The sequence below is a fragment of the Giraffa tippelskirchi genome, chromosome 3 (genome assembly GCF_054371585.1).
Source record: "Giraffa tippelskirchi isolate mGirTip1 chromosome 3, T2T-mGirTip1v1.2.pri, whole genome shotgun sequence".
Classification (NCBI taxonomy): Eukaryota; Metazoa; Chordata; class Mammalia; order Artiodactyla; family Giraffidae; genus Giraffa; species Giraffa tippelskirchi.
This window is the reverse complement of record NC_137277.1, coordinates 182,506,766-182,532,755: the sequence shown is the minus strand read 5'-3', so window position 1 is coordinate 182,532,755 and position 25,990 is coordinate 182,506,766. Positions and strand designations below refer to the sequence as shown.

General features: G+C 52.2%; 2 protein-coding genes and 1 long non-coding RNA gene across 47 annotated transcripts in view; 2 read left to right on the top strand and 1 right to left on the bottom strand.

Annotated features, from left to right (window-relative positions):
- WDTC1 (WD and tetratricopeptide repeats 1) overlaps positions 1–3,915 on the top strand; it is a 65,470-nt gene extending 61,555 nt beyond the window's left edge. For 10 of the 42 annotated variants that reach the window (XM_081586415.1, XM_081586405.1, XM_081586411.1 and 7 more), the window contains 3 exons: positions 606–798; positions 1,954–2,130; positions 3,748–3,915. In XM_081586415.1, the coding sequence (XP_081442541.1) occupies positions 606–798; positions 1,954–2,130; positions 3,748–3,900 (523 nt within the window). In that variant the 3' untranslated portion in view covers positions 3,901–3,915. Of the gene's footprint in view, positions 1–605; positions 952–1,233; positions 1,381–1,953; positions 2,331–3,564 lie in introns of those variants that run through there. The other 32 variants (XM_081586414.1, XM_081586406.1, XM_081586401.1 and 29 more) reach the window with 8 other exon arrangements.
- On the bottom strand, positions 3,906–18,239 carry LOC145543768 (uncharacterized). The gene is made up of 7 exons (XR_014081035.1): positions 18,154–18,239; positions 17,247–17,298; positions 16,264–16,325; positions 14,451–14,706; positions 13,145–13,178; positions 12,634–12,732; positions 3,906–4,149 (listed from the first exon to the last, which is right to left on the bottom strand). It is a non-coding gene; the product is annotated as an uncharacterized LOC145543768 (long non-coding RNA).
- TMEM222 (transmembrane protein 222) lies at positions 14,217–25,101 on the top strand. 4 transcript variants are annotated; one of them, XM_081586433.1, is made up of 6 exons: positions 14,217–14,450; positions 19,716–19,800; positions 21,077–21,108; positions 22,610–22,706; positions 22,797–22,927; positions 24,738–25,101. In XM_081586433.1, the coding sequence occupies exons 1-6, from the start codon at positions 14,254–14,256 to the stop codon at positions 24,955–24,957; spliced, it is 762 nt and encodes a 253-aa protein (XP_081442559.1). In that variant the 5' UTR covers positions 14,217–14,253; the 3' UTR covers positions 24,958–25,101. The 4 variants fall into 4 exon arrangements, with proteins under 4 accessions (XP_081442559.1, XP_081442561.1, XP_081442562.1 ...); XM_081586435.1 differs by having other exon boundaries at positions 24,335–25,101; XM_081586436.1 differs by having other exon boundaries at positions 24,049–25,101.
- The last annotated feature ends 889 nt before the right edge of the window (positions 25,102–25,990 follow it).

Sequence of the window (25,990 nt, the reverse complement as noted above, 5' to 3'; positions counted from 1 at the left end):
CCCCGTTGGCGGCAGGAGGTTGGGGGTGGCGTGGGGACCTAGGCTTTCAGAAGTCTCAAATACCAGCTCTGTGCCCTTGGGCAAGTGGCTTCACCTCTGTGGGCCTCAGTTTCCATGGCCCTCCTCTGTAATGACGTACTCTCTTGGGTAGGTGAGATCCATGAATGTGAATCAAGCATCTCCATCAAGATCCCTTCTAAATATCAACAGTGTGTTGGGGGCAGGTGTGCTGTAGGATCTGGGGGTCTGGATCCAGAGAGGCTAGGACTACTGAGGAAAGGCTGAAAGCAGGAGTGTTCCCAGAGACCCCCTAGAGGCAGGATCCGATCCTGGCACCCAGGGGGCTTAATAATGCACTTTGAGGGAGAGTAAGTTAGAGGGAGCTAGGCTGTCTCCGACCCCAAGGTTAGGAGAACAATTGGACAGTGACATGACTCTCCAGTATGGAGAGGATTCTCGCGTGCGTAGGAGTTCCGAGTCAGGTGAAGACCTCAGAGTTTGGGGGGCTGAGTGGCTCCAGGCTTCCCTGCTCCCCCTTTCCCTCAGCCATGCAGCCTGCAGGCCGTACCCCCACCTGACATCCCTGCCCTTTGCCCCCCCGCCAGCAACGCTCAGTATATCGTCAGTGGCTCTGACGATGGCTCCTTCTTCGTCTGGGAAAAGGAGACCACCAACCTGGTCCGCGTGCTGCAGGGCGACGAATCCATCGTCAACTGCCTGCAGCCGCACCCCAGCTACTGCTTCCTGGCCACCAGCGGCATCGACCCTGTTGTGCGGCTCTGGAACCCCCGGCCTGAGGTGAGGGGGTCAGCTGAGCTCCTGTGGGCGGGAAGGGAAAGGAGTCACAGCCTCACGGAGGCGAGGGGCTGCCAGGGGAGGAGCTCTCTCCCCAGGGGTCCAAGCTGCGTCAGGGCGGGAGCCAGCGAGTTCTGAAAGCTCCAGATGAAGCAGGCAAGTCCAGGGGCATATCCGTGAGTCAGGTGCGAAGGTGAGCCTCCCACCCGGGAGGCAGTGACCCAGTAACTGGGACCGGGTGCGGGAGGGCAGGGGGGGCACCCGACCTGCCCCAGCACCAGCTCCCGAGCACGGTAGCTCCCTTGGTGCCCTGTCCCTCGTGTCCCTCTGCGTCGTGTCCCCCAGAACTCCTGCAGGGGCCAGTCCCTCAGTCACATGGGCAGCGCGAGGCTTTGGAGTCTGATGGGCCTCAGTTTGAATCCTGGTGCCTTCACTTAGGCCTGAGGGACTCAACCCAGGTTTTTATCATCTGTATATCGGAATGGGCATGACAGCACCACCTCAGAAGGTTGCTTTGAGGATTAAAGAAGTGATGCCTATGATGTGTCTGGTCCACGGGGACACAGGGACGGTGTGGGTAGTCAGGTGGGCTCCCCTGCTGTCTGCCCACCTCCTCCCCCTTCCCAGCTGGTAAAACAGAAGTCAAGAGGTGGATCTAATTCCAGAGGCAATTTCCTATAAATTTTAAGACCTTTCCTTGAGGGAGGAGTGGCAACAAAAGAACGGGTTGGGGGAGTTGTGTCTGTACCCCCACCCAGGGGTAGAGTATCCTAGTGTGAGTCCGCCCTCGCCTATGTCCATGCATCCCCCCACCCGCTCTGTGGCGTGTCCTCACCCCTTTCCAGGGCGGGGCCTACCAAAAGATGCTCTGGTACCTGTACTCCCCACGGTGTGCACCCCGCTGTGTATAACCACGTGCCCCCACCCCAGCGTAGTGCGTCATCCCCCTCACGTGCAGCCTGGTGTGTGTCTGTGTGTTTGTGTCCACATACATCCCAGGACGTGTTCCCCTGCACCTGGGCACTCGTGGACACACCCACACACACCCCCTGGTATGTACACGTATAGCTCGGTCTGTGTGTGTGTGTTTCCCCTGCACACAGAGAGTGTGTGCAGATCCCCGTAGGAAGTGTGCCTCCCCCGGCTCCCCTCCTGCAGAGTGAAGACCTCACAGGCCGAGTTGTGGAGGACATGGAGGGCGCCTCCCAGGCCAACCAGCGGCGCATGAACGCGGACCCGTTGGAGGTGATGCTGCTCAACATGGGCTACCGGATCACAGGCCTGAGCAGTGGGGGCGCCGGGGCCTCTGACGATGAGGACAGCTCCGAGGGCCAGGTGCAGTGCCGGCCCAGCTAGACCCTCCCAGCCCCGGTCCCAGCCTCCGCTCGGCTGGATCCTCCGCCCCGGGCAGGAGGTCAGGGGGTTGTTTTGGTTTGTCTTCCCCGTCCCCCCATTTTTTTTTTTCATTTTTCCCCCGTTACATTTGTTAGTTTGGCATTGTGGGTGGGGATTGCTACAACTTGCTGGCTTTTGGACTTTTGGGCAGTTGCCCCTTGACTGGCCCCAGCCCTGAGCAGACGAGCAGGAGGGGAAGCCCCTCCATCTCCCCTGACCCCACCTCCCCTCCTCCACGTCCCTGATGGCTCTGGCCTGCCTCAGGTGGGGAGGCCAGGGCTGCCGCTGTCTCCAGGGACTGCCTCACCCTTCAGCTGGCAGCAGGAGTGGGGTGGAATTCCCAGTCTGGACAGTCTGGCCTTGGCCTGTTAGCATTCTTGCTCCTGACGGGCGAGGCTGGCTCCCTCCTGGTCTTCAGGGAATGTTCTAGAAAAGGACAGGGTGCCCTCCATCCCTGCAGAGCCGCTGTGTCAGGGTGGAAACAGAAGTGAGGAGGGAGCCCTGGAGTGGGCACAGTCAGGCCACTGCCTCCTGGCAGCCTAGCGTCCTTTCCCTCTACCCCCAGCCGGCCCCCCAGGCAGGGCGCTGGGTCCTTGCTGCGCCCACCCTCAGTGGCCCTCTGGGGGCTCAGCCTCTCCCACGGGCCCTGGCAGTAGGTGGGGGCACCACACCATTCCCCGCCCACCCGTGCCAGCGCTTCTGCACTCTCGGGGGGCCCCTCTCCTCTCTTGGGCGCTCTTCGGCCTCACTGTGACCTTTCTGCCAGAGCTCCCAGCCAGGCCTCCTCTCGCTGAGATGGCACTCCCTCCCACCCCCAACACGCTGAGCCGCCACAAAGACCAAAGAAGTGATGGCTTTTCTCTGTCCCCTGCTGCTCTGGGGGGAGGGGGTGGGTCTCCTGAGCCCTGGGATGGAAAGTCCCTAACTCGGCCCCCTCAGCAGCCCAGAGCTCTACACTGGATGCAGCGGTCACCCCAGCACCCCACCACCACCACCTCTCCAGGCCTCCCTCTTGGCCCCCTTGGCTCTCAGCTGAGGAGCTGCTCCCGGTTGTTGGTTCCCCTCCTCCCCATTCCCCTCAGCGCTCCCTGGGCTCCAGCCTCCAGCTGCAGCCTCCCTTCCGCCCCACTCCCTCCCTCCGCCCTGTCTCTGCCAGGTGCCTCCTCTCAGTCAGGCTTCAGAGAAGCCCTGGAGACAGCAGGGCCATGTTAAAAGCTTTTTCACAGTTTTAAGAAGATGGGGGTAGGGGTGGGGTGGTGAGGATAGTGGTGGGGGTCTGGCACCATCTCGTCATTGCTTTAATCCCAGCGACACAGGTGGCAGCCTCTCCCCCTTCCTCTCCCCCACCATCATCCCCCCACCCCTCTCTCCTAGCTTGGTAATGAAGTATATTTATTGGTGAAGGAAACAGCTGCTGCTGCTTCTCCTGCTGCTGGGACTCGCTCCCCTGTCTCTTCTCCACGACCTTTCTCCAGCCGGGAGGGGAGAGCTGGAGCGTTGAGGCTGGGCCTGGGGCCCAAGGACTAGCAGGGGCCCCTTTGCTTTCCTGTGTTCCAGCCACCCGCCATTTCCTCCCTCCCTGCCTCCTGCCTGCCCAGCCTGGGCCCTGCCGTGTGGAGAGACACAGAAGCCTTACTGTCCTCTGGGGGCAGGAGCCGAGCCTTTTTGTTGCTCCGCTCCCAGGAGAGTGAGGGTGACGCAACTGATTAAAACCATTTTGTTCTAGGTGTGGCTGGTGGCATTTGTGGGTTGCCCATGGGTCTGGGGGAAAGGGAGAGGATTTCATCTCCGTAGCTCCGTGACTCTTGAGTAACCACACCTCTGCCGGGTGGAATGAGGCCTGCCTTGGAGCGTCCCTGTGGACCGCAGCCACCAGCCCAGCAGGACCAAGCGCAGAGCCTGGCCCTGGTGGCCATGATTTGCAATAATCAGCTTTCATTATCTGGGCTGTCTTCTCATCTGTAAAGTAAGGAGGGCGAAGTCTTAGTGGTTTTTCAGACTTTTAAAATCACAACCCAAACAAATATACATCTTACATTGTGACCCAAGATACCCATGCTAATTTGTATGTATATAATGAACATAAGTTTTACACAATAACACTAAGCCTTGCTACATGCAATGTGTTCTAGTTACCATTCTATTTTATAAAGGAGGGGGAAAAAATGCTGTCTATAATTCACTAAATTGATTTCAAAATCTGTTGTTTCTTGATGGGCCCTAGGTTAGAGCATTTCTTAGACCAGAGGTTCCCAAACTTTCTCAGCTCACTGAACCATCAGTGCCTCAGTAGTTTTTACCTGGACCCCCTAAGCCAAAAGACATATCTAACATTTCAACATGTTAGTTAAGCCAAGATCACTTAAGAATTTATGTCCTGGACTTCTTTGGTGGTCCAGTGGTTAAGAATCCGCCTGCCAATGCAGGGAACGTGGGTTCAGTCCCTTTTCCGGGAAGATCCCACATGCCACGGAGCAGCTAAGCCCATGCACAACTATTGAGCCCAGCGAGCCACAACTGCTGAAGCCCGTGTGCCTAGAGCCTGTGCTCCACAACAAGAGAAACCCGTGAGTTTCCACCACAGTGAGAAACCCGTGCACTGCAACTAAACAGTAGGCCCCAGTCATTGCAACTGGAAAAAGCCCATGCAGCAATGATGACCTAGAGCAACCAAAAATAAATATTTTAAAAAAAAATTTGTCCTACCAAGTTAGTCATTAAAAAAATACACAAAAGGAAAAAAAATATTTTTTTTAATAATACATATCAGAAGAAACTATTTCATTCTTAATTACTACAGTAACTAATGGAATCCGTGTGCTTGTTGGGTGCTGTAAAACTCGTCAGACTTTCTAATCAGATTGGACTCCACCACTCTGATTTCCTGTTCCACAGTGACTTTCATTTACTTTGTATCTCAGCAACCTCTAAAAACTCAGCTTCTCAAAGATGACTTAATCAAAGGAATGTGGTGGAGTCTAAGGATAAAACTGAACCACCCTGTGCTTGTAGTTCTCTCGGTAGCCAACAGATGCTAAGTAACTCTAAATTTAAAATATCCTTCTGTGCTCCTGTGACTTGACTGTGGCACCCTAAGGTGCCTTGATGCACAGTTTGGGAACTGTGGTTCAGTACTGTAGGAACAACAGTTTCACTAGTGAGATTTTGTGATTATTCTATTTGTACATTTGGAAAGAACCAGGCTGAGGCCAGCAGGGTATACTCAGTTTAGTACAGGAGACATAAAGGGAAGAGATTCTGTCAGAAGCGCAATAGCTGAGGTCATGAAGCAGGTGCTTATTCCTCTGTGTTCCCAAACTGACGCTGCTTTAGGACGTTTCCAGACCATGCAAGGAAGGGGTGATATACCAGATGGAGGGACGAGGGCAAAGCCCCAGGTGCCCTCATGGAGCCTGAGTGTCTCAGTTCAGCTGCATGGTAGAGGATGGAGTGGCCCATGGACTTCAGGGGCAGCAAACTGGAGGACTCCCTGTGCTTGACGAGGGATTGTAGGCTTGGTCCTGCGAGCAGGGATTAGCCAATGGAAGACTTCACCAGGAGCTCCATTTCATTTGGAAATGGTACATTTTTTAAAAAAACAGACCTTTTTTAGAGCAGTTTAAGGCTTACAGAAAATTTAAAAGATAATACAAAGTCCCATATACCCCCTCTCTCCCTGGCTCCATTTCCCCTCTTATTAATATCTTGAATCAGTGTACATTTGTTACAATTAATGATCCAATATTGATACATCATTAATAACTAAGGTCCGTAGCTTATATTGAGGTTCACTCTTTGTATTGTACAGTTTTATGGGTTTTGACATATGCATAATGTCCTGTATCCACACTGTGAAAAATAGTTGCACTGACATAAAAATCCCCTGCACTCCACCTATTCAGTCCTTACCAGCACACACACACACACACAAAAAGTAAGTACTAAGTACTTATATACTTAGTACCAACTAAGTAAGTACCAGCAAAATATACACAAGATATTTATGAGGAAAACTATAAAATCGTGATGAGAGAAAACAAGGGAAATCAGAATATGTGAAGAGATATTCCATGCTCATAGATAGGAAGCCTCTATTATTAATAAAGATGTCATTTCTTCCCAACTTGGGCCATAGCTTCAATGAAATCTCAACCAAAACCCCAGCAAATTATTTCATGACTATCCACAGGCTTATTCTAACGTTTGGAGAGACAAAAGACCCAGAATAGCCAACACAGACAACAAAGAGAACAAAGAGGACTGACACCACCCAACCTCAAGATTTATCATAAAGTGACAATAATCAAGGCAGTGTGGCGTTTGCAAAGGAAAAGACAAATCAGTGGAATGATTTAGGGATCCCAAAAGTAGATCCACACAAATATAGTCAACTGATCTCTGACAAAAGAGCATAATCAACTCAATGGAGAAAGGAAAGCAACCTTTGTTAACAAATGGTGCTGGAACAACTGGACATCTCCATGTGTGGGTGCATGCTAAATCGCTTCAGTCGTGTCCGACTCTGCAACCCCATGGACTGTAGCCCGCCAGGCTCCTCTGCCCATGGGATTCTCCAGGCAAGAACACTGGAGTGGGTTGCCATGCCCTCAGGAGATCTTCCCCACCTAGGGATCGAACTCACGTCTCTTGCATAGCCTGCATTTTGGTGGGTGGTTCTTTACCACTAGAGCCACCTGGGAAGCTCAGACATCTACATGCCCCACCCCACCCCCCAAAAAAAGAATCTAAACACTGAGTACACCGTCCACAAAAATTAACTCAAAATTGATCATAAAACTCAGAAGACCACATAGGAGAAGATCTAAGTTTGGCAACAGGTATTTAGATACAACATTGAAAGCACAACCCATGAAAGAAAAAATTGATAAACTGGACTTCATCAAAACTCCTGCTCTATGAAATCACTGTTAAGAGAATGAAAAAGACAAGCCAACAATTAAAAGAAAATAAAAGAATTCTTACAACTCAACAATATGAAACAAGCACCCCAATTTAAAAATGGGCAAAATATCTGAATAGACACCTCACCAAGGAGGATATACAGGTGACTAGTAAGCACACAAAGCTGTCCGGCATTATGTCACTAGGGAATTATAAGTTAAACCAACAATGAGATACCACGCCACACCGATTAGGATGACAACATCAAATGCTGACAAGGATGTGAAGCAACAGGAACTCATTCACTGCTGGTGAGAATACAAAATGGTAAGAGTTTGGCAGTTTATTACAAAGTTAAATAGTCTTATTGTAAGATCCAGCAACTGCTCTCCTTAGTTGAAAGTGTTATGTCCATGCACAAACCTGTATGTAAGTGTTTACAGCATCTTTATTAATAATTGGCAAAAACCAGAAGCAACCAAGAAGTCCTTCAAAACGTGAATAGATAAAACAGGTACAATGTATGGAAATGAGCAATCAAGCCCCAAAGCCAGGGAGGAAACTTAAGTGCATTATTGCTTTTGAAAGAAGCCAATCTGAAAGCCATACCCTATGATTCCAACTATATGACATTCTGGAAAAGGCAAAACCATAGACAGTAAAAAGATCTGTGGTGCTCCATTTTTAACGTGCGTCCTCCTGTGTTACTCAACCCTGCTGATGGGGAGCCTGCTCAGTCAGATAAGCCTGCACAGTGAATGTGTAGCAAAAGAGACTTCAGAACTGGAACTCCTGTGTTTGTGGTGGGCAAATGTGGTCCCAGGGACCTGCGGTGGGTCTCTGTGCTAAGGAGCATGCTGAAATGTAGTTGCAGAACTGAAAAGGTGATGAGAGATCATCTAGCTCAGAGGTTCCCAGCCCTGGTTATACATCACAACCACCTGGGATACTTAACCACCCCAGAGATTCTGTTTTAATTGGTCTGCAGGGAAGGTGGGGAGGTGTCCAAGCATCCATCTATTATTTGAAAACATCCCAGATTCATTCTAATGTAGGGCCAGAGCAGAGAACCACCAATCTAGTCCTATTTCCAGACCATCTATGGAGTCCTATTTACGAATAGAGACAACGAGTTCCAAAGAGGGGCAGGAAAAGGGAATGGGCTGCCTAAAACCCAAGTTAATTAGAGGAAAAACCAGGACTGGGTCACTAATCTCTGCTTCCTGGTCCAATTCTTTAAGAATCATTTTTCTTATTTAATGTCACGATACTTTTTGAGCCCCTATTTGCCCAGCACTGGCTTAATGAAAATGCACCCAATGGGTTAGCCCCTGCCTTTCTGGGGCCCCCACATTATCTGGAAGACGTGGGTAGCAAATATGGGGGTCGTGCACGGTCCCTGAATGTTGGATTTCGCCATGGAGTGCCCTGCTGAGTGGCAGGCCCTGTGTCTGATGGACGTGATGGCAGGTGTGAGGCACTCATGGAGACATGGTCTGCTTCCTGCACCTGACCCATTTCTATATATATAACAGGTCCTAGGGTTTCCCTGGTGGCTGAGACAGAAAGGATCTGCCTGCAATGCAGAAGACCGGGGTTCGATCCCTGGGTAGGGAAGATCCCCTGGAGAAGGGAATGGCAACCCACTCCAGTATTCTTGCCTGGAGAATTCCATGGACAGAGGAGCCTGGTGGGCTACAGTCAATGGGGTCGCGAAGAGTCGGACACAGCTGAGTGACTAACACAAACAGGTCCTGGTTCAGTGAGGCCACAGTTTGCACCATTTTATGATGATTTACAGAATCTCAGGTCTCATCCTCCTCTCTCTTTAATGGCCCTAAATGGGGTCACCAGCAGAGAAAAAGCATGGTTGAGGTTCAGAACCCCAACTCTAAGCGTGCTAAGTCGCTTTGGTCATGTCCGACTCTGTGCAACTCTATGGACTGCAGCTTGTCAGGATCCTCTGACCATGGGATTCTCCAGACAAGAATACTGGAGTGGGTTTCCATGCCTTCCTCCAGGGGATCTTCCCCACCCTGGGACTGAACCCGTGTCTATTACATCTAACCTGCATTGGCAGGCAAGTTCTTTACTACTAGCATCACCTGGGAAGCCCAGTTTATGTTTAGACCTTGGAAAAGTTTTCTGAACCTTTCTGGGCTTATTTTTCTCTTTGGGAAAATGGAAGCCATGATACTTGCTCTCTGGTTACTTCACTGCATTGTAAGGAGGCACCAAATCATAGGAGAGTATGCATATCAAAGTGCTTTTTAAGTGGTTGAGTCTTATGATGGTGATGAGTGGTTTTAATTGCTATAATAGCTAACACTGAGTGTTCATATTAGGCCAATAGCTGATCAGCTATAGCTTATCCAATAAACTTTACAGGAACTTTGCAACTCCCCCCCCCCCATTTTAGGGATGAGGAAATGGATGCCCTGACAAGTTCAGTTACTTTCCTAAGGTCTGACAACCACTGACAGAGCTAAGGGTCAGTACTGGGCTTGCTGGCTGACACCTGAGTTCACATGTTCAGCCATTATGCTTTATTACCCACCTGGCAGCAGAACACTTAGATTCTGGGCCTGGCTGTGCTTTCTATATTCTTAGGGAAGTTTACTCATCTATAAAATGGAATGGAGAAGGAAGTCGTTTTGTAATCTCTGATGTCTTAAGGGTCAGAAGGTGTGTTCTCAAATGGTTTGTTGCATTGTATCTGCCCCGGTGGTCCCTTCCCCACCATGGAAAGGTTTGGAGCCACCCAGGAAGACAGTTTAGGGCTTAACAGGGGGAATCCAAAGGAGCAGAAGCAGAAAGGCTGCAGAAGAGAGGGGACACACACACATACACACACACACAGCAGTCACCCCCAGCAGCTCCTCCAACCTGCGCTGAGATTGCCCCAGGCTCAGCTCTGCTTCCCTGGCTTATTGATTGAGGTGATTCTTCTGCCAGAGCCCTAAAGGAGACCAATCGATGGTCAGCAAACAGCTCCGGAGACCAGTCCCTAAGCACTTCCTATCTGCTGGGTGCCGTTCTGACTCCAAGGGCCAATGGATCTAGTCAGTCCCCTTCTCAAGGAGTTCACAGTCTCCTGGGGTAGACAGACATGTAAACAGCTAATGCTAATGCAAGTATACATGAATATTCAATAGGCAGAAACAGCCTCCGTGCTCTGGGAGCAAAGAGGGAGGATTTGCTGGAAACCTTGAAAGTGGTGAGGAGAGCAGGGGAAGGGCACTCTGCTGAAGGAAGAGTTCGAGCAAAGACACGAGGTATGAAGTGCAGGGCTCATTTCTCTGAAGGGCAAACAGCGCAGTGAGGTTAACTCCAAGCAAGTCCCAAAGGAGACAGAGAGATGCGGGTGGAAAAAGAAGGTTAAGGGTTGGGGCCAGACCATGAGGGCCTTGAATGCCAGAATGAGGAGAGAGATGGCCTGGGGAAGGAAGGAAGGATGTGAGCCCTGGGGACTTCTACCTGGGGCCAGCTGAGGGGGTGTCCTGACCCACACCGAGAGGATGTGCCCTGAGTTCACCCTTCAAATAAGCAGCATCTTACCCTTGAAGCTTTCCCAGCCAGCTTGATGCTTCCAGCTCTGCCATCCTTCCCTCCCCCAGTCAGTCCTGTAAGTGGGTCCAGATGGTCATTCCTATTTTAGGTCGGGGTGTGTGTTGGGGGAGGGGTAGCTATGAGCTCTATGAATCCTTTCCTGAGCTGTCTGTTTGAGGAGCTTCTTCCAGGACACTGCTGTGATCCTCTGAGCCTGGAAGGGAGTGTTAGGCCTTGGTGGAGATATCCCATCTGTCTGTGCGTGACAGGGGTGGGCAGCAGCAGAGGAGGCAAGGACACAGGCCAGGGAGGCTTTCACATCGGGTAAGAGAACCAAGGTGACGTGTACAAGTGGGAGGGGGCCCTGTGAACAGGCTGTGATGGGGAACCATCCTGGAACAGAGGCTCCAGAGGAGTCAAAGAAGGAGCTGGCTTCTCCCTCCAGGTACCTGGCATTCTCCAGGCAAGAATACTGAAGTGGGTTGCCATGCCCTCCTCCAGGGGATCTTCCCGACCCTGGGCATGGCAACCCACTCCAGTATTCTTGCCTGAAGAATCGCATGGACAGAGGAGCCTGGCAGGCTATGGTCCATAGGGTCGCAAAGCGTCAGACATGACAGAAGCAACTTAGCACAGCATATGGATCCCTTCAGGTACCTGCCCCTTCTCATGCCCCTGCTTCTGCAGCTGCTTAGACCAAGGGTGGGAGGATGCAGGCCATGGGGAAAGGGGCTCTCTAATCAGACCCTGCTGAGCACTGTGCCTACCAACGTCCTTCGGCCCTTAAAACTCTTGGGGCACTGCGAGGTAGCAGCTAACAAGCTAGGTTCCTGCCCTCAGACTGACTGTAGCTGTCGTACTAAGCTTATAAGTATTGGTCATTCATTCAGTTTAGCAAATACTGATTAAGGAAATGCTCTATGCTAGACACTAGTAGGCATTGGTTTTACAAAAGGGAATAAGACAAATACAGTGTCTTCCTTCAGGGAGTTTCCAGCCTGGTGGCGGAGTCCAACAAGACATAGCCACAAACGTGCTGTGAAGGAAAAGAACAAAGTATTCCAGGAGCTTTCTCATTTAGATTGGGAAGCCAGGGAAGAGCTCTCCGAGAAAGCGATATTTAATCTGTGACTTGAAGGATGAGTGGAAGTTTGCCAGTTTTGGAGGCAGTAGGGGCATTTCAGGTAAAAGAGACCAGTATGTGCCAAGTCCATGGGGTATGAAACAGCATGGCCCATGAGAGGAACTGAAAAAGGGTGTAGGACAGTGAACAAGTAAGCAAAAGGGCATGATGCAGGGCCTTGTAAGCCATGGTGTATTTGTGTTTTATCTAAAGTGCAATGGGAAGCCACTGAAGGCCGTAGAGTAAATGTGGTGCTTGTGTTAGTACTACCAGATTTGTGGCAGACCCTGAGAAAGGCTGACTTTGTTTATTCATCTATATACACAGTAAATGTTTAAAGAGCACCCACCAGCCCTTTGCTAGAATTACAGGTTGATAGTGATAGAAGAGGCATGTCTAAGGTATAGACTTTCCTTGGAGACCTTCCTCCAGAAGAGATGAGACAACTATAGTCAATGAATCAAGATGCAATTTCTTCGTTCCACAAACATATACTGTACACCTCTTCTATACCTGTGCCAGGTGCTGGTTGTTGCCCTTCATGGATAACACACATGGGCCACAAGAATTTTGAGTGGGTGAGAATCATTTTCAGCTGTGATATCTGTGAGGCGTTTATAAAAGCATCCATTTAGTCACTCTGTAAAGCAGGAAACATCTAGTGGGCATCTGCTGTGCACTAGGAACAGCGCAAGCTACTGAAATTAAGGACCTTAAGAGTTCCATAATAGAGGTAGATGTATGCCCCACAAATGCGTTAAAATATTAGGTGCTAAAAATAGATCAGCATTGAAGGAGGGTAATTCAGTGGAAGAAAAATCTTCCCTAAAATGCACAGCTCCCACCTTTCTGAGTGGATGTAGCCATACCTCTCACCAGCTTAATTTTGAGCTGCTGCCTTCCTTCTTTGTCCTCCCATTTCCCCTTCGCACTCCAGCAGATTCCATTTCCTTTGTCTATCTTGGCATCTGTTTAAAAAGCCCAAAGAATTCAGGGTTTGAGCCCGGCTTCTTCATATGATACTGTGTGATCTCAGACAATTACTTAACTTCCCTGAGTCTCAGTTTTGCCAATTGTACAATGAAGGGATGGGATCACATCTAAGGCTTGTGATTTACTCCAGCCAAGGTGATATTCACACTCCTGCGCATTACTCTGCAAGGCCTTCCTTTCTTTGCACTGCTGCATGCACCCATCGTGGAGCCACCTGGCAAACATCAGGACTCGGCTCAAATATCTCCAGGCAAGTTTTCCCTACTTCTACACATATGCCACACGTTATTTTAGCTTATCCTTCCTTTATGCTACCACTATCTCATGAAAGACCACAGAATGAAAAAGAGAGGGAAACAGACTTGGAGTTGAGTCCTGGCCACTTACCTCACCTCTTAAGCCTCAGATTCTCACTTGTAACCTGTGGGAAATGGAAACAGTGACAGATTTTACTTTGGGGGCTCCGAAATCACTGCAGATGGTGATTGCAGCCATGAAATTAAAAGACACTTTCTCCTTGGAAGAAAAGTTAAGACCAACCTAGACAGCATATTAAAAAGCAAAGACATTACTTTGCCAACAAAGGTCCGTCTAGTCAAGGCTATGGTTTTTCCAGCACTGAAGAATTGATGCTTTTGAACTGTGGTGTTGGAGAAGACTCTTGAGACTCCCTTGGACAGCAAGGAGATCCAACCAGTCCATCATAAAGGAAATCAGTCCTGAATATTCATTGGAAGGACTGATGCTGAAGCTGAAACTCCAATACTTGGGCCACCTGATGTGAAGAGCTGACTCACTGGAAAAGACCCTGATGCTGGGAAAGATTGAAGGCAGTAGGAGAAGGGGACAACAGAGGATGAGATGGTTGGATGGCATCACCAACTCGATGGACATGAGTTTGAGTAAACGGGAGTTGGTGATGGACAGGGAGGCCTGACGTGCTGCAGTCCATGGGGTCACGAAGCTTCGGACAGGACTGAGCGACTGAACTGACCGAACTGATGTTCGCATGTCCAGGGGCTTCCCAGGTGGCACTAGAGGTAAAGAACCCGCCTGCCAATGCAGGAGACATGAGACGCAGTTTCGATCCCCTGGTCGGGAAGATCCCCTGGAGGAGGGCATGGCAACCCACTCCAGTAATTCTCGCATGTCTAACCAGTTTGTGGGGATTAAAAACAATGTATGTCAGGCGCGTGGCACCTGAGGAGCGCTCAATAAGTAGAGACTGCACCACACCTCTCAGAAACCCTCAGCGTACTGAATTACTGAGTGCTTGGTGAGGCTCCCGCATTAGACTGCGCGCTACCTGAGGGCATCCCCTCAGGCAGCGCCTCGCTGCGGGCGCAACCGCGCGGCGCTGGCGGGCGCCGGGCCCAGAGGGACGCGGCTCCTATTCCCGGGGGGAAAGCCAAGACGGGCGGACCCCATCTCCGGGAAGTGACGCCACCCAGCGAGCGGCACTGGAGCAGGGGCTGGGCCGGTAGGGCGCACGCAGGATGGCGGAAGCGGAAGGGAGTTCGCCGCTCCTGTTGCCGCCGCCGCTGCCTCCCCCGCTCGGGATGGCGGAAGTGGAGGCGCCGACGGCGGCCGAGACGGACAAGAAGCAGCTTAGCGGTGCTGGCAGCCCCGCCATGGACGTGGAGCGGAGCCGCTTCCCCTACTGCGTGGTGTGGACGCCCATCCCAGTGCTCACGTGAGTCTTCTCTGGCGTCCGGCCGGGACGGGGAGAGATGGGCTGGCGCATTGTCCTCCGGCGGCTCCGGGCCAGCGTCCGGGCCCAAAGCGCAGCAAAGCCATCCCGAGGGGACGGGGTTCATCAGTACCCCGCCACCCGCGTGTTGCCAGTGGTGCTGACGGATGGGACCGGCTCCTCGCCCTCGTTACACCTGGTCTGATCTGAGAGACAGTTGCTGACGGTGGAGAGGTTCAGAGGCTAGGAAGCTCAGGACCTGTGGGCGTACAGAAAAGGGGCCCCTTGATTGAGTGTGAGAGAGACATCTTCATTCACTCACTGGCTTATTCATTCATGAAACAGACGATTACTGGTCACTTCCTGTACGCAAGACATCCTGCTGGGTCTGGAGGCCCAGAATGGGAGTTTGGTTGGGACCACACAGACCCCTGGGATGTTGTCCTTGGAAGGGCCCCCAGAAATATGACCACACACCATCTCTGTTGCAAAGAGCGTTTAGATCCCAGGCAGTCTGCCTACCAGACCAAAGTTCTTTCTATGGCATCAGATCAGAAAAGAAAGCAGGTGTTCCAGAAAGTGCTGGCCCCTTGTAGCAAGGAGCCGCGGTGTTGGGGAGGTAGGGAGCTGGTTTGCCCTGGTGCTTCAGCCCTGACAACTGATGATAACCATTACCCACCGTGCTGGACACTTGGCCAAGCTCTTTTACACCCATTTTCTCTGATTTTCACAGTCGCTTTCTGAGGTAGGAATTACAGTCTCAGATGATGGATCTCTACCATTAAATGTCTTGATCAGGGTCACACGACAGTAAGCAAAGCCATCCCCAATACCGTTTTTTGACTTGCTCTCTTTTGACCACATCCTGTCCCCTCTCACCTGATGGAATAGACTTTATTTGTTCCCTGTATCAAAAACAGCCAGGTGGTATGAAGAACAGATCATTTTTGTCCTTAAATGTTGCTGATTCTAAAATTAGCTCTTTTTCTTAACTCTTGCATCATGTTAAAATACTTCCCTTGTTTCTGTTTCAAATGCTTATGCATTTGTTTAAGAACATCCAAGTCTGAGTCCTTTAAAAATAAAAATATTTAAGAAAGTGTTTTCATTGATCAACCCAGTATTCCTTTTAACCCACCTGCTCAGTGACTCCTGTGTGCCTAGGTGATAAGAATATACAGTGGTGAGTAAAGCAGGTATGATCCTTGCTCTCACAGAGTTAAATCATAGTGGAGGAGATAGACAGTAAACAAACTATAAAAGAACTGATAGTGATTAGTGCTATGAAGATAGTAAAATGTTAATGTGAGAATAAGTGGGAGGGAATGTATTGGTTTTGCTAAAAACTGTCTTGTTATCCCAAGATCTCTTTGTTTTTCCCTTGTTCTCAAAAACACATTTGCAGAATCCTCTGCTCTTCAGAGAGCTGGTAGCAACGTTGAGTGGAAGCACCACACTCCTCAGTCATCTGGGCCAGTAGCAGTGCACACTCCTTTTCTGTTCAGATCTGTGTACAGGTGTTAATAAGATGAATCTAGTGCCCCTGTCAGAGGGCTCATGTTCCCATCAAAGGACTCGCCCTCCAGCGGAAGAGAGAGAGAGGTAAACCATTGTACTGCGTTATGGTGATTGCTGACCTCAAGTGCAGAGTTAGGAACAGTTGGGGCATAAGGAACTGTCATTGATTTTGGAGGGCGAGGATCAGAGAGGAGGCAACTGAATCCAGAGATCTGTCTGTCCCCTCAGAACTGTTCTGTGTGAAAAACCCGATAACAGCTACTGCTACTACAAAAAACAGCAAAGAGTAGATGCTTACTCTGTTCTGGGCTCTGTTCTAAACATTTTATATTCACTGTTTCATTCAGTCCTCACATCAACCTAAGGAAAGAAAATAAATACTATCACCCATATGTTATAGATGAGGAAACAAAGGCTTTGAAGCCAGCATAGGGCTTTTTCCACTGAAATACTCTACCTTATTAGGTAGAGGTCTAGGATCAGTAACTCATTCATTCAATAAGTAGATCTTGAGGCCTTGTTACGTACTGGGTCTGAATAGACAGTAATCCACAAAGCAGCTTTGGAGCTTGCCTTCATGGAGCTTCCAGACTGACACACACTTTGAGAGTTTCTTCTCTGGGGCTTCCCCAGGTGCAGGCTCTGCCATTGTCTCCAGCCTTTATCCTAACCTCCAGCGCAGCCATAGTATGTGGAGTACTGGTCAAAGCCATACCTTTGCCCCAACCAGATGAAAGAAATTGGGGGGAGGAGGGGGAGAGGGATCTTGAGATTAGGGTCTGAGAGGTCTGAGGCCTTTCCTGTAATCCTGAGTGTCCATGCTGTGGCCACTATGAATCTTCAGCAACTTATACACCAGTCCAGCCAGTCATATAGCCAGTATTTATTGTACACCTCATGATGACAACATTGAGCAACCACCAAGTGCAAGGAAGTGTCGAGCATTTTGCAAGCATATCCTACTTGATCCTTACAATTAGGCCTCACTGAGGCACTGTCATTAGCGTTCACCTCTTACTGAGAGATAGGAATGAGTGCCTGCCCAAAACACAGTCAAGACTCCACCCAGGTCTGACTTCAGAGCCTGACTGCACTCTTAAATGCAGGATATTCACTCATTCAGCATTTAGTCAATGACTGCTTGGCTCCAGTCATGTGCCAGGCACTGCCTGTGGGCTACTCTAATACCGAAGAGAAAATCCCTGTTCTCTTGCAGTTTACATGCTAGTGGGGAAAGACGGGGCCTTTCCAGGTGGCACTAGTGGTTAAGAACCTGCTTACCATTGCAGGAGACATAGAGATGTGGGTTCGATCCCTGGGTCTGGAAGATCTCCTGGAGGAAGGCATGATAACCCACTCCAGTATTCTTGCCTGAAGAATCCCATGGACAGTGGAGCCTGGCAGGCTATAGTCCATAGGGTCGCAGACACGACTGTCAGACACGACTGAAGCGACTTAGCATGCAGGCATGGGGAAAGACAGTGACTATATAAGTGAACAAGATAATCTGAGATTGTAGTAGATACTATGAAGAAATTAAAGCAGAGTAATGGGATCTGGGGTGCCTGGGGTTGTGTGTGGCTACTTTAGAAGGCATCATCAAGGAAAACTCCGAAGTTGATGGTTGAGCAGAGGCATCAATGATAAGCAGCTATTCGAAGCTCTAGAAGAGGGTTTGAGATGGAAGCAAAAGCAAAAAACAAAGCATTGAGGTGGGAGGACTTGGTGTGTTTGATGAACCAGAAGTGGGCGGTGTAGCTAGAGAGAAGAGTGAGGTGGCATCAGAGGATAAGCAAGATGAGACTATTGGAAGGAGTTTGGAGTATATTATAAGTGTAACAGGAAGCCTTTGATAGATGTTAAAGCAAGGGAATGATGGAATCTGGATTATGATCTTAAAAGACCACTTGGGAATTCCCTGATGGTCCAGTGGTTATGATTTAGCCCTTTCACTGTGGGGGCCTGGGTTCAGTCTCTGGTCTGGGAACTAAAATCCCTCAAGCCATGTGACAGCAAAAAATTTAAAACAGACCACTCGGTCCCCACCATCCTTGCAGGTCCTCAAGCTGCAGCCCAGAAGCGCTCTATTCTGTCATCATAAAACCACCCAGTTTCCTTTGAAGGATCTTCTGAAGCCATCTGCTTCTCACCCCCCCCACCCCATTCCTCTGCTCAGGATCACCATCACCTCTTGCCAGTATTCCAGAACAGCCTCTGAACTCCTGTCTTCCCATTCTCCAGGCACATGCAGTGCTTTGCTGCCTTTGGAGTTCTGCTTTCTGCCTCTTGACATCCTGTCCTTTCACAGGTCTGGGTTAAAGGTCACCCCCTCTGTGAAGTCCTCGCCCCACATAATTGACAGGCAGCCTTAAAATCACACTTGGCTGCTGGCCCTGTGAGGCCTGCCCGCCTCCCACCCCCGCCATGAGTCCTTCTTAAACTGATCAGTCTCTCTACCACCTAGTTCCTGTGGAGCCATGGTTCTCAGAGTGCAGACAGATCTGGAGTTCCTATGTGTTTTGCATACAGGGGTCCTACTGAGATTTGGGTTTTTGTAAATGCCCATGACTTTTAAAAGTTTCAACTCTCAACTCCTGTAATACACCGTGCTCTTGTCCAGATCTCTACCCTTACACATACTGTTTCTTCATCAGTTCCTCAGAGGAATCTTCTGAACCTACCCCCTACCCAACACACATACAGACACACACATATGTGTATTGGTTTAAATGCTCCCCCCTACTTTAAAAAAAAAAAACTTTTTATTGAGATATAAGATATAGCATAAAGGGTACAAATCTTAAGTGTATGGGTCAATGAATTCTGCGTATGTGTACGCTCACATCACCCAGTTCAAGAAAGGACATTTCCAGTATCCGGGGGGGTGCTCCCTTGTGCCTGTCAGTTCTGCCACAGAAATAACCCATCTTCTCCCTCCAGCACAATAGATTAGTTTTGCCTTTTCTTGAACTTTATATAAACAGAATACTACGCATGCATTTTTGTGTGAGACTTCTTTTACTCTGCTTATGTCGGTGAAGATCTGTGTTGTACATAACAGTTTATTCTTTCTCATTGTTACCTGCTATTCCACTGTGTGACTGTACCCCAGTCTATTTAGTCATTTTATTATTGTTGGACATTTAGCTTATTTCTAGTTTTTTTAATCAACTTTATTGTGGTATAATTCACATACAGTAAAGTGCATGCACTTTTAAGGGTGCAGTTTAGTGAGTTTTGACAAATGTTTTTTCCAGCTATGTGTTTTTCTTCTTTAAAAAATTTTTTTTCTTTTTCTTTTTTCCTGCTATTTTTTAATAAAGGGACTGTGAACGTTCTTGTCCACAGCTTTGGTGGACACTGGCACCAAAAGTTTGCTTTTCTGGGGTGTAGACTCTGAAGTGGAGTTGCTGAGGTAGAGGGTGTAGTGCCCATTTGCGAAAGCTGTAGGAACGGTTTATACTCCCAGCAGCAGTGAAGGAGCGTTCCCGTGCTCCGAGTCCACACCTCACTCGGCGTTACTGTCCCTGGAGTTTAGCTGTGTTGTGGGCGCACGGATTCCCCGCTCTGTTACTCATCTGCACTGGCCTCTCTTCCCTACTCCCCCGCCCCTCACACCACCCTCATGGGCACTTGTCACATGAGTATTATACTCATCTGCTCTCACGCCGGAGGGAGGGTCCCTAGCTCTGTCTGACCAGCTCAAAGACTCCCCTGAGCTCTGCCCTCCCATGTCCTTTTTTCTCACAGGTGGTTTTTCCCCATCATTGGCCACATGGGCATCTGCACATCCACAGGAGTCATTCGGGACTTTGCTGGCCCCTACTTCGTGTCGGTGAGTTCCCCGTTCTGCCCCCTCAGAGGGCTCTGAGGCTCCCGTGGAAGGCTGGCCTATCCTGCCAGCAGGCAGCCTTCCTGTGCCCCTAGTATCCAGAGAGTGCAGCTGCCCCGCAGTCCTGGCCCTGGCCCTCTGCTCCCCACCAGTGTTTTGACCCCCTTTCCCCTTCTCTTGCCTCCAGGACAGGCCGGGAGGGCAGTGTGGCCAGAAGGATTCTTAAGTAACTGGCCCAGCCCTTGGCCCACCCCGGGGGTACCAAGACATGGGTAGGGGTTAGAGGCAAGAGTGGAGAGTCAGACCATCCTGGAACGACATCTCTGGACCTTCAGAAGGTGGGAGTCACAAGGTGGGGGCACATGGGAGGCTGACATGGTTCCCTGGGTGTGGCCATGGAGAAGGGGCAGGCCTTCTAGAATGAACCAGCTGTGTTCTCAGGTCTGTTCCCAGGGGCTGGGCCCAAGATAGGGCAGTGGGCTTGCTCCAGATAAGCAGGCAGCGTCCCGCCTATTTCGAGGCTGCAGCTTCCTCTCCATCAGTGGCTGGGACCAACGAGTATGGCAGTACCGACTTGTGTGGTTCATATTTATCATGATCATCTAACACCACAAAGCTCTTTCATACCCGTTACTTTCAATGTCATACACGTTGATGAGAATTCATCTCTGACCAGCTCTGTGAGCAGATGCTAAACCCAGACTCTGTCCCTGTGTAACTCCTGTGCTCCACATCTTGTGCGGCAGGTCTAGGACTTGGCTATAACATCTCCCTCAAAGGAAGCCTCTTGAGACCCAGCCTCTATGTCCTCCCACAACCCACCCCACATCCTGCTCCGACTGCAGTCACACTGCCAGGCTCCGTGTGGGCCACCACTGTCGGGTTGGGAGGTCAGAGGGTGTCCTCATTCACACTATCAAGGAAACCACCTCCCTGTGGGCAGAGACCAGAGATCAACCAGAGAACCTGGAGAAAACCAGGCGCAGAGAGGGTGAGAGAATTACTTGGGAGCCACAGAGAGGGGCAGTCACGCCTGTTCCCCGAGTGTCTGGTCTCCGGGCACAGGGCTCCATGCATTCCTGCCGCGTCGCCTTCTTCATGCAGGAAAGCTGCTGCAAGCACTCGAGATACCCCGCCAGCCCCAGAGCAGGGCCCATGCCCGCCTTGTGCCCACCCCACATACCTCCTTCTCAGTTATGACACTTCCACCACCAGCCCAGGTCTGTCTTTCGGGCTGGACGCAGGCTCCCCGCTGACCTCCGCTCTTGTCCCCCAACAGGAAGACAACATGGCCTTTGGGAAGCCTGCCAAGTAAGTGACAAACGTGTGTGTGACTGGCCCTGGAGCCAGGTTCCTCTGCCTGGAGCAGCAGGCCAGGCCTTCTGGGGGCACAGCAGGAGCCAGCATCCTGAGGAGGGGTTGAGGGGGCGCAGCTAGTGTCCGCCAGAGGGTCTGGCCTTGTACCACACACCTCCTGCTCCGGTAACTGGCCAGGTCCTTTACCCATAGGCCTTCTAGGCCTTGCTTCAGCCCTGCGAGGTCGTGTTTTCAGCTGCATCAGAAAGGTGAGGGAAAGAAGGAAAAGGTGAGAAATGGAAAGGAGGTGGCAGAGCTGGAACTTGCATGCAAGTCTGTCTCCCTCCAAAACCTAGACCCTTTCTCCTGCCCCTGAGGAAACAAACACTCCTTTTAAGGTGTAAGGGAGGCGTTGTTTGGAACTCTGCTGAAAAGTTCTGGTTGGAGAGAGTGAAAGCAAATTCAGGCCCTCCTGGAGCATTGCTAGTTTGGATGGGGTTTGGGGACCTCAGTTTTTCTGTCTGGGGTCCTGTCTCTTGTGGCCTGGAGACAGCGCTTCAGTCATCGGTCTGCTCCGAAGAGCGTCAGGTGCCGTTGCCTGAGGCAGCATCCAGGAGGGTGGAGCCCTGGGGGAGTGGGTGTCCCGCACAGCACAGGCAGCCTGGAGTGGGGCTCCCAAGCCCTGCTGGCATCCTCAGACAGGTGGATATCTGAGCCAGGGACCTCTGGCCTGGGTGTCTGCTGCCAGCCCACTCTTCAGCGGGAGTCAGAAGGGCACCCATTTCCAGGCAGCAACCACCAAGCAGCCCAAGTCCTCGACCACATCCCCAGACGGCGGTGGTTTCTCACTGGTTCAGTCTGTAGGCCCCTCTGTCAAGCCACTCCCCACACAGCAGCCAGAGGGCATTCTGAGCTGCCCGCCACCCTGGCCTGAGAGACCCTGTGGGCTGACCCCCAGCTTGAGGGTCTTGAGTGTTAAGCCCCACCAGCTGTTCTACTCACCCTAGGCTCCCGAGTGAGGCGATGAGGGGAAAGACAGATAAACTCCTCAGGAGGACATTCAGATCCCCACAACATGGCCCCCTGCCTCTCCACCCTCAGCGTCCAGCCTCCCTCACCCTTTTCCTCCCTCTGAACCCTCCAGCAGTGCCCAGTGTCTTCCTTCCTGTACACGCCGCACAGCGTCGTGCCCCTTCCTCCCTTCAGACTATTCCCTCTGCCTAGAACGTCCACTCCCCACTCCGTGCCTGGCTAACCCCTCCTGTTTCACACTCCCCCCTGGGGTGTTCCCCGCCCACCCCCCCCGGAAGCCTCCCACACCCCACTGAGTGAGCCCGTGTCCTCCTCAGGATCTGCGAGGCCGCGGCACGTCACACTGTGCCAGCCGCGTGGCTCTCTCCCTGGACCGGGCTCACCCCTGCAGCCTCCGCGCCCACTCAGGGCCCCACACAGAGCAGGTGTCAGGGGACACTCGTGGAGCTGAGCCAGTGCCCAGAGCGCCCTCTCCCCCACTCAGGTACTGGAAGCTGGACCCTGCTCAGGTCTACGCCAGCGGGCCCAACGCGTGGGACACCGCCGTGCACGACGCCTCTGAGGAGTACAAGCACCGCATGGTAGATGGGCCATTCCTGGGGGCGGGAAGCAGGGTGGGAGGGCACTCCCGCCCCCACCCTGGCCTGACCCAGCCCTCCCTGCATCTCCAGCACAATCTCTGCTGTGACAACTGCCACTCGCATGTGGCCTTGGCCCTGAACCTGATGCGCTACAACAACAGCACCACCTGGAACATGGTGACGCTCTGCTTCTTCTGCCTGCTCTATGGGAAGTATGTCAGGTGAGCCCCCCGGGGCTGTGCTTCCACAGATCCCACCAGGACCACGCATCCCAGGAGGGCGGCTTCTGGGGTCCTTCAGCCAGCAGGGCCAAGCGGGTGCCAATGGGAGCCGCGGAGGTTCTGAAACAACTAGCAGAGCTGGCTGAGAGGGTGTGCCGTCCGAGGCCGGCTCTGTCCCCTGCTCACGGTGAGATCTCGGGGAGTGGCCTTGGCCTGTCTTAAGTGGCACCTGTCCTTTGGTAAAACGGAGGTAAAGATGCTGGCTCCTCCGGGATGCTGCGCATGTGCAGAGCCCTGTGCTCAGGTCAAGGGAACCAGGTAGACCCTCAGAAGAGGGTGGGTGACCCCACAGGGTCCCCTCCCAGCTTCCCTTGCTAGAGGCAGGGTTCTGGGCAGGTGGGCCCCCGTGGTGGCCTGGGAAGCCCTTTGAAGCCACGGCCCCATGACTCGTGAGGTCACAGGCCATAGTTCTGATTCACAGGTAAAGGGAGCTCGGAGAGGTGGAGTGACCCGCCCACGGGGCCCCAGCACACACCTGGGCTAGCCTGGCCGCCTCTCCAGGCTTCCCTCCAGCTGCGCTTATGGTTCAAAGCTTCTGAAAAGGAAGTTCTCGGGGTCCCTTTCAGTCCAAGGCTTTTAGAGGTCCCCTGGGAAGCCGTTAACGGCGGTCATGCAGAGGCTGAGACAGAGCCAGGGTTGGACCCAGGACCCTGACTCCAGCCACAGCTCTGTGCTGACTCTGGCCAGCACCTCCCCACCTCACTGGCTTTCTCCACCACACAGACTGAAAACTTGCTGGTTCTCTTGCTGGAGACCGCTCCCCAGACACAGGAGCGATTGTGGATGGAGTCATGAAAGCCCAGAGGGTGGGCCTGTCTTCCCGTACCCACCCAGCGAGATGTCCCATCGCCCGGCGCCTGTAACGGCGGCCGCCCGGGACTGGAGCTGATGGGCCTCCGTAGCAGACCGGTCCCTCAGTTGACCGAGTTCGGGGCTGAGAGGGTGGGTTTGGGAGCTTCCTGGGGGGAGCAGCCCCATCTGAGTGTGCAGGTGGATGGTGTTCTGACCGCACACCCACTCCCCAGGCCCTTGCGGCCCACGCTCTCCTCTCTCTCCACCAGCGTCGGCGCCTTCGTGAAGACCTGGCTGCCTTTTGTCCTCCTCCTGGGCATCATCCTGACCGTCAGCTTGGTCTTTAACCTGCGGTGATGGCCGCTCCATGGCCCTGGGCCCACCCGGCTCCTGAGGAGGCAGCCGCCACCCCCCTTTCGTCCCAGATTGTTTATCCTTGCCCTGAAAGGCAGGGATGGGCCTGCTGGGTTTGACCAGGGGTCTGGGCTAGGTGGGACGGAGTAAAAGGCCGAGGGTGAGCTTGGGGCAGAGGTGTTTGCATTTTGTGCCTAACAGGTTGCTCAGAAGCTCCCGGACCCCTCCATCCCAGGCTCGTGACCCCCCCATCCTCAAGGCACCTTTTGTTCATCTGTCGGAAAAGCCTTAGTTTCTCTCTGGAGCTGGGCTCCCTCTGCCTGAGCCCAGTGCCTGGCAGGGGAGAGAAGGGCATTTGGACCCACCAGCCAGGGCAGCCCTCCAGCCCATTCTCCTGCCAGAGCTCTGGTCCCAGGATGAGGGCACCCTGAGAAGTTTCCGTGAGCTCAGCGCCCCGGGGCCTGCTTTCTCCACTGGCCACTAGAATGGCCCAGTAGGACTGACGGCCCCCCTCAGATGTTTGTCAGAAGCTGCGCTCGGGGTGGTTTGGGCCCCACTGCGGGTGGCCTCCAGCCCATGCAGCACTGTCTTCCCACTCTCCCAGGGCCTGCAAGCCCTTGGGCCTATCTTCCCCTGCAGTTCGGGGCCTGGGCTCCCCCAACCAAGCTGGAGAAACAAGTGATATATCCAGGGTGACCCCTGCAGATCAGAGCAGTGTCACAAAGCTTGGCCTCAGCCTCAGGTGTGGACCTCGCACTGGTGACTGGACGACCTCCAAGATGTTGTGGGGGCTGTTGGCGCAGCCAGCGCCGTCAGAGGGCTGAATGGGAGCTGTTTCTGCTCACCTCCCACGGCTCCCCCTTCTCTCCAAGATGTGGACAGGCCTATGCCGCTCCCCTTGCCTCTGCTCCACAGATTCCTTTGTGCGAGCCTCCCTGGACAGGATAATAAAGAGTTTTAACTCTGGACCAGGCCTCGTCCTTGTTTTCTCCTTTCGGTGGTTCTTGGGTTCACTGAAGATGTGAGCTCCCTTCAGCTCCTGTCTTCTTGGTGAACTTGGGTTCCTCTGCCCCCAGCAAGGGGTCTGGTTGCCGAGGACATGGCTGTGTCTGGAGCTCAGAGGAGTCAGCGTCCCTTGGGTGTATCCCACTCTGAGCCTGAGCTGTGGAGGTTCCTCACCACGCCTCATCCACCACCCCGAAGCTGTCTCCCTGAGACAGGTGAATAGTGAACCCCCTCCCATATTCCCTTTTGGGAAGAACCTGGCAGTGGGATTGGGAGTCAGCGCAGGACAGACCAGAGCCCTGGGTCCGGCCCCCTCCATATCCATGGACCGTGTTGCTGAGCTCCTGGTGCTGACCCCCGGGGGTCAGGTCGCTGCCATGCCCCGTGGTGCCTCTACTCTTCGTGGCCTTTGGGACCCTGCAGTCTCACTCCATGTATCCTGGTCTCCACCTAGACAAGGTAGCACCCACTCTCAACACCCGCCTGCTTCTGGTCCTCTGCTTTCCACCTGTTGAAGTCATGCCCTTCCTTCCCAGCTTAAAAGCCACTTCCTTGACAAAGTCTTTCCTAATCTTGCGCTACGCCAGGTGTCACTTTAGTTGAACTAGCAAAATACTTGGTCTCTGAATCCTGAAAGCCCAAGGATGGCTCTCCGGGCCCTGAGTCAGGTGTCCGTCAGCTCACCCCAGACCCTGCAGTGTTGCGGTTTGCAAGCCTGGGGGTTCTCCGGGTTAGGGTGGTACCACCTCCCCTCTTAAGAGCTATTCCATTTTCAAAAATCTGTTTTGCATACTGAGGTCCACCTAAGGGTTGGGGTTAAGTTCTGGTACAAAGGACACAACGGCAGAATGG

Bases quoted from the DNA above. Each gene is read 5' to 3' on its own strand.
- TMEM222 (XM_081586433.1), top strand. From the start codon at position 14,254: ATGGCGGAAGCGGAAGGGAGTTCGCCGCTCCTGTTGCCGCCGCCGCTG. The intron at 19,801-21,076 runs GTGAGTTCCCCG...GTCCCCCAACAG, and splicing joins CTGGCCCCTACTTCGTGTCG to GAAGACAACATGGCCTTTGG. The intron at 22,928-24,737 runs GTGAGCCCCCCG...CCACTCTCCCAG, and splicing joins CTCTATGGGAAGTATGTCAG to GGCCTGCAAGCCCTTGGGCC.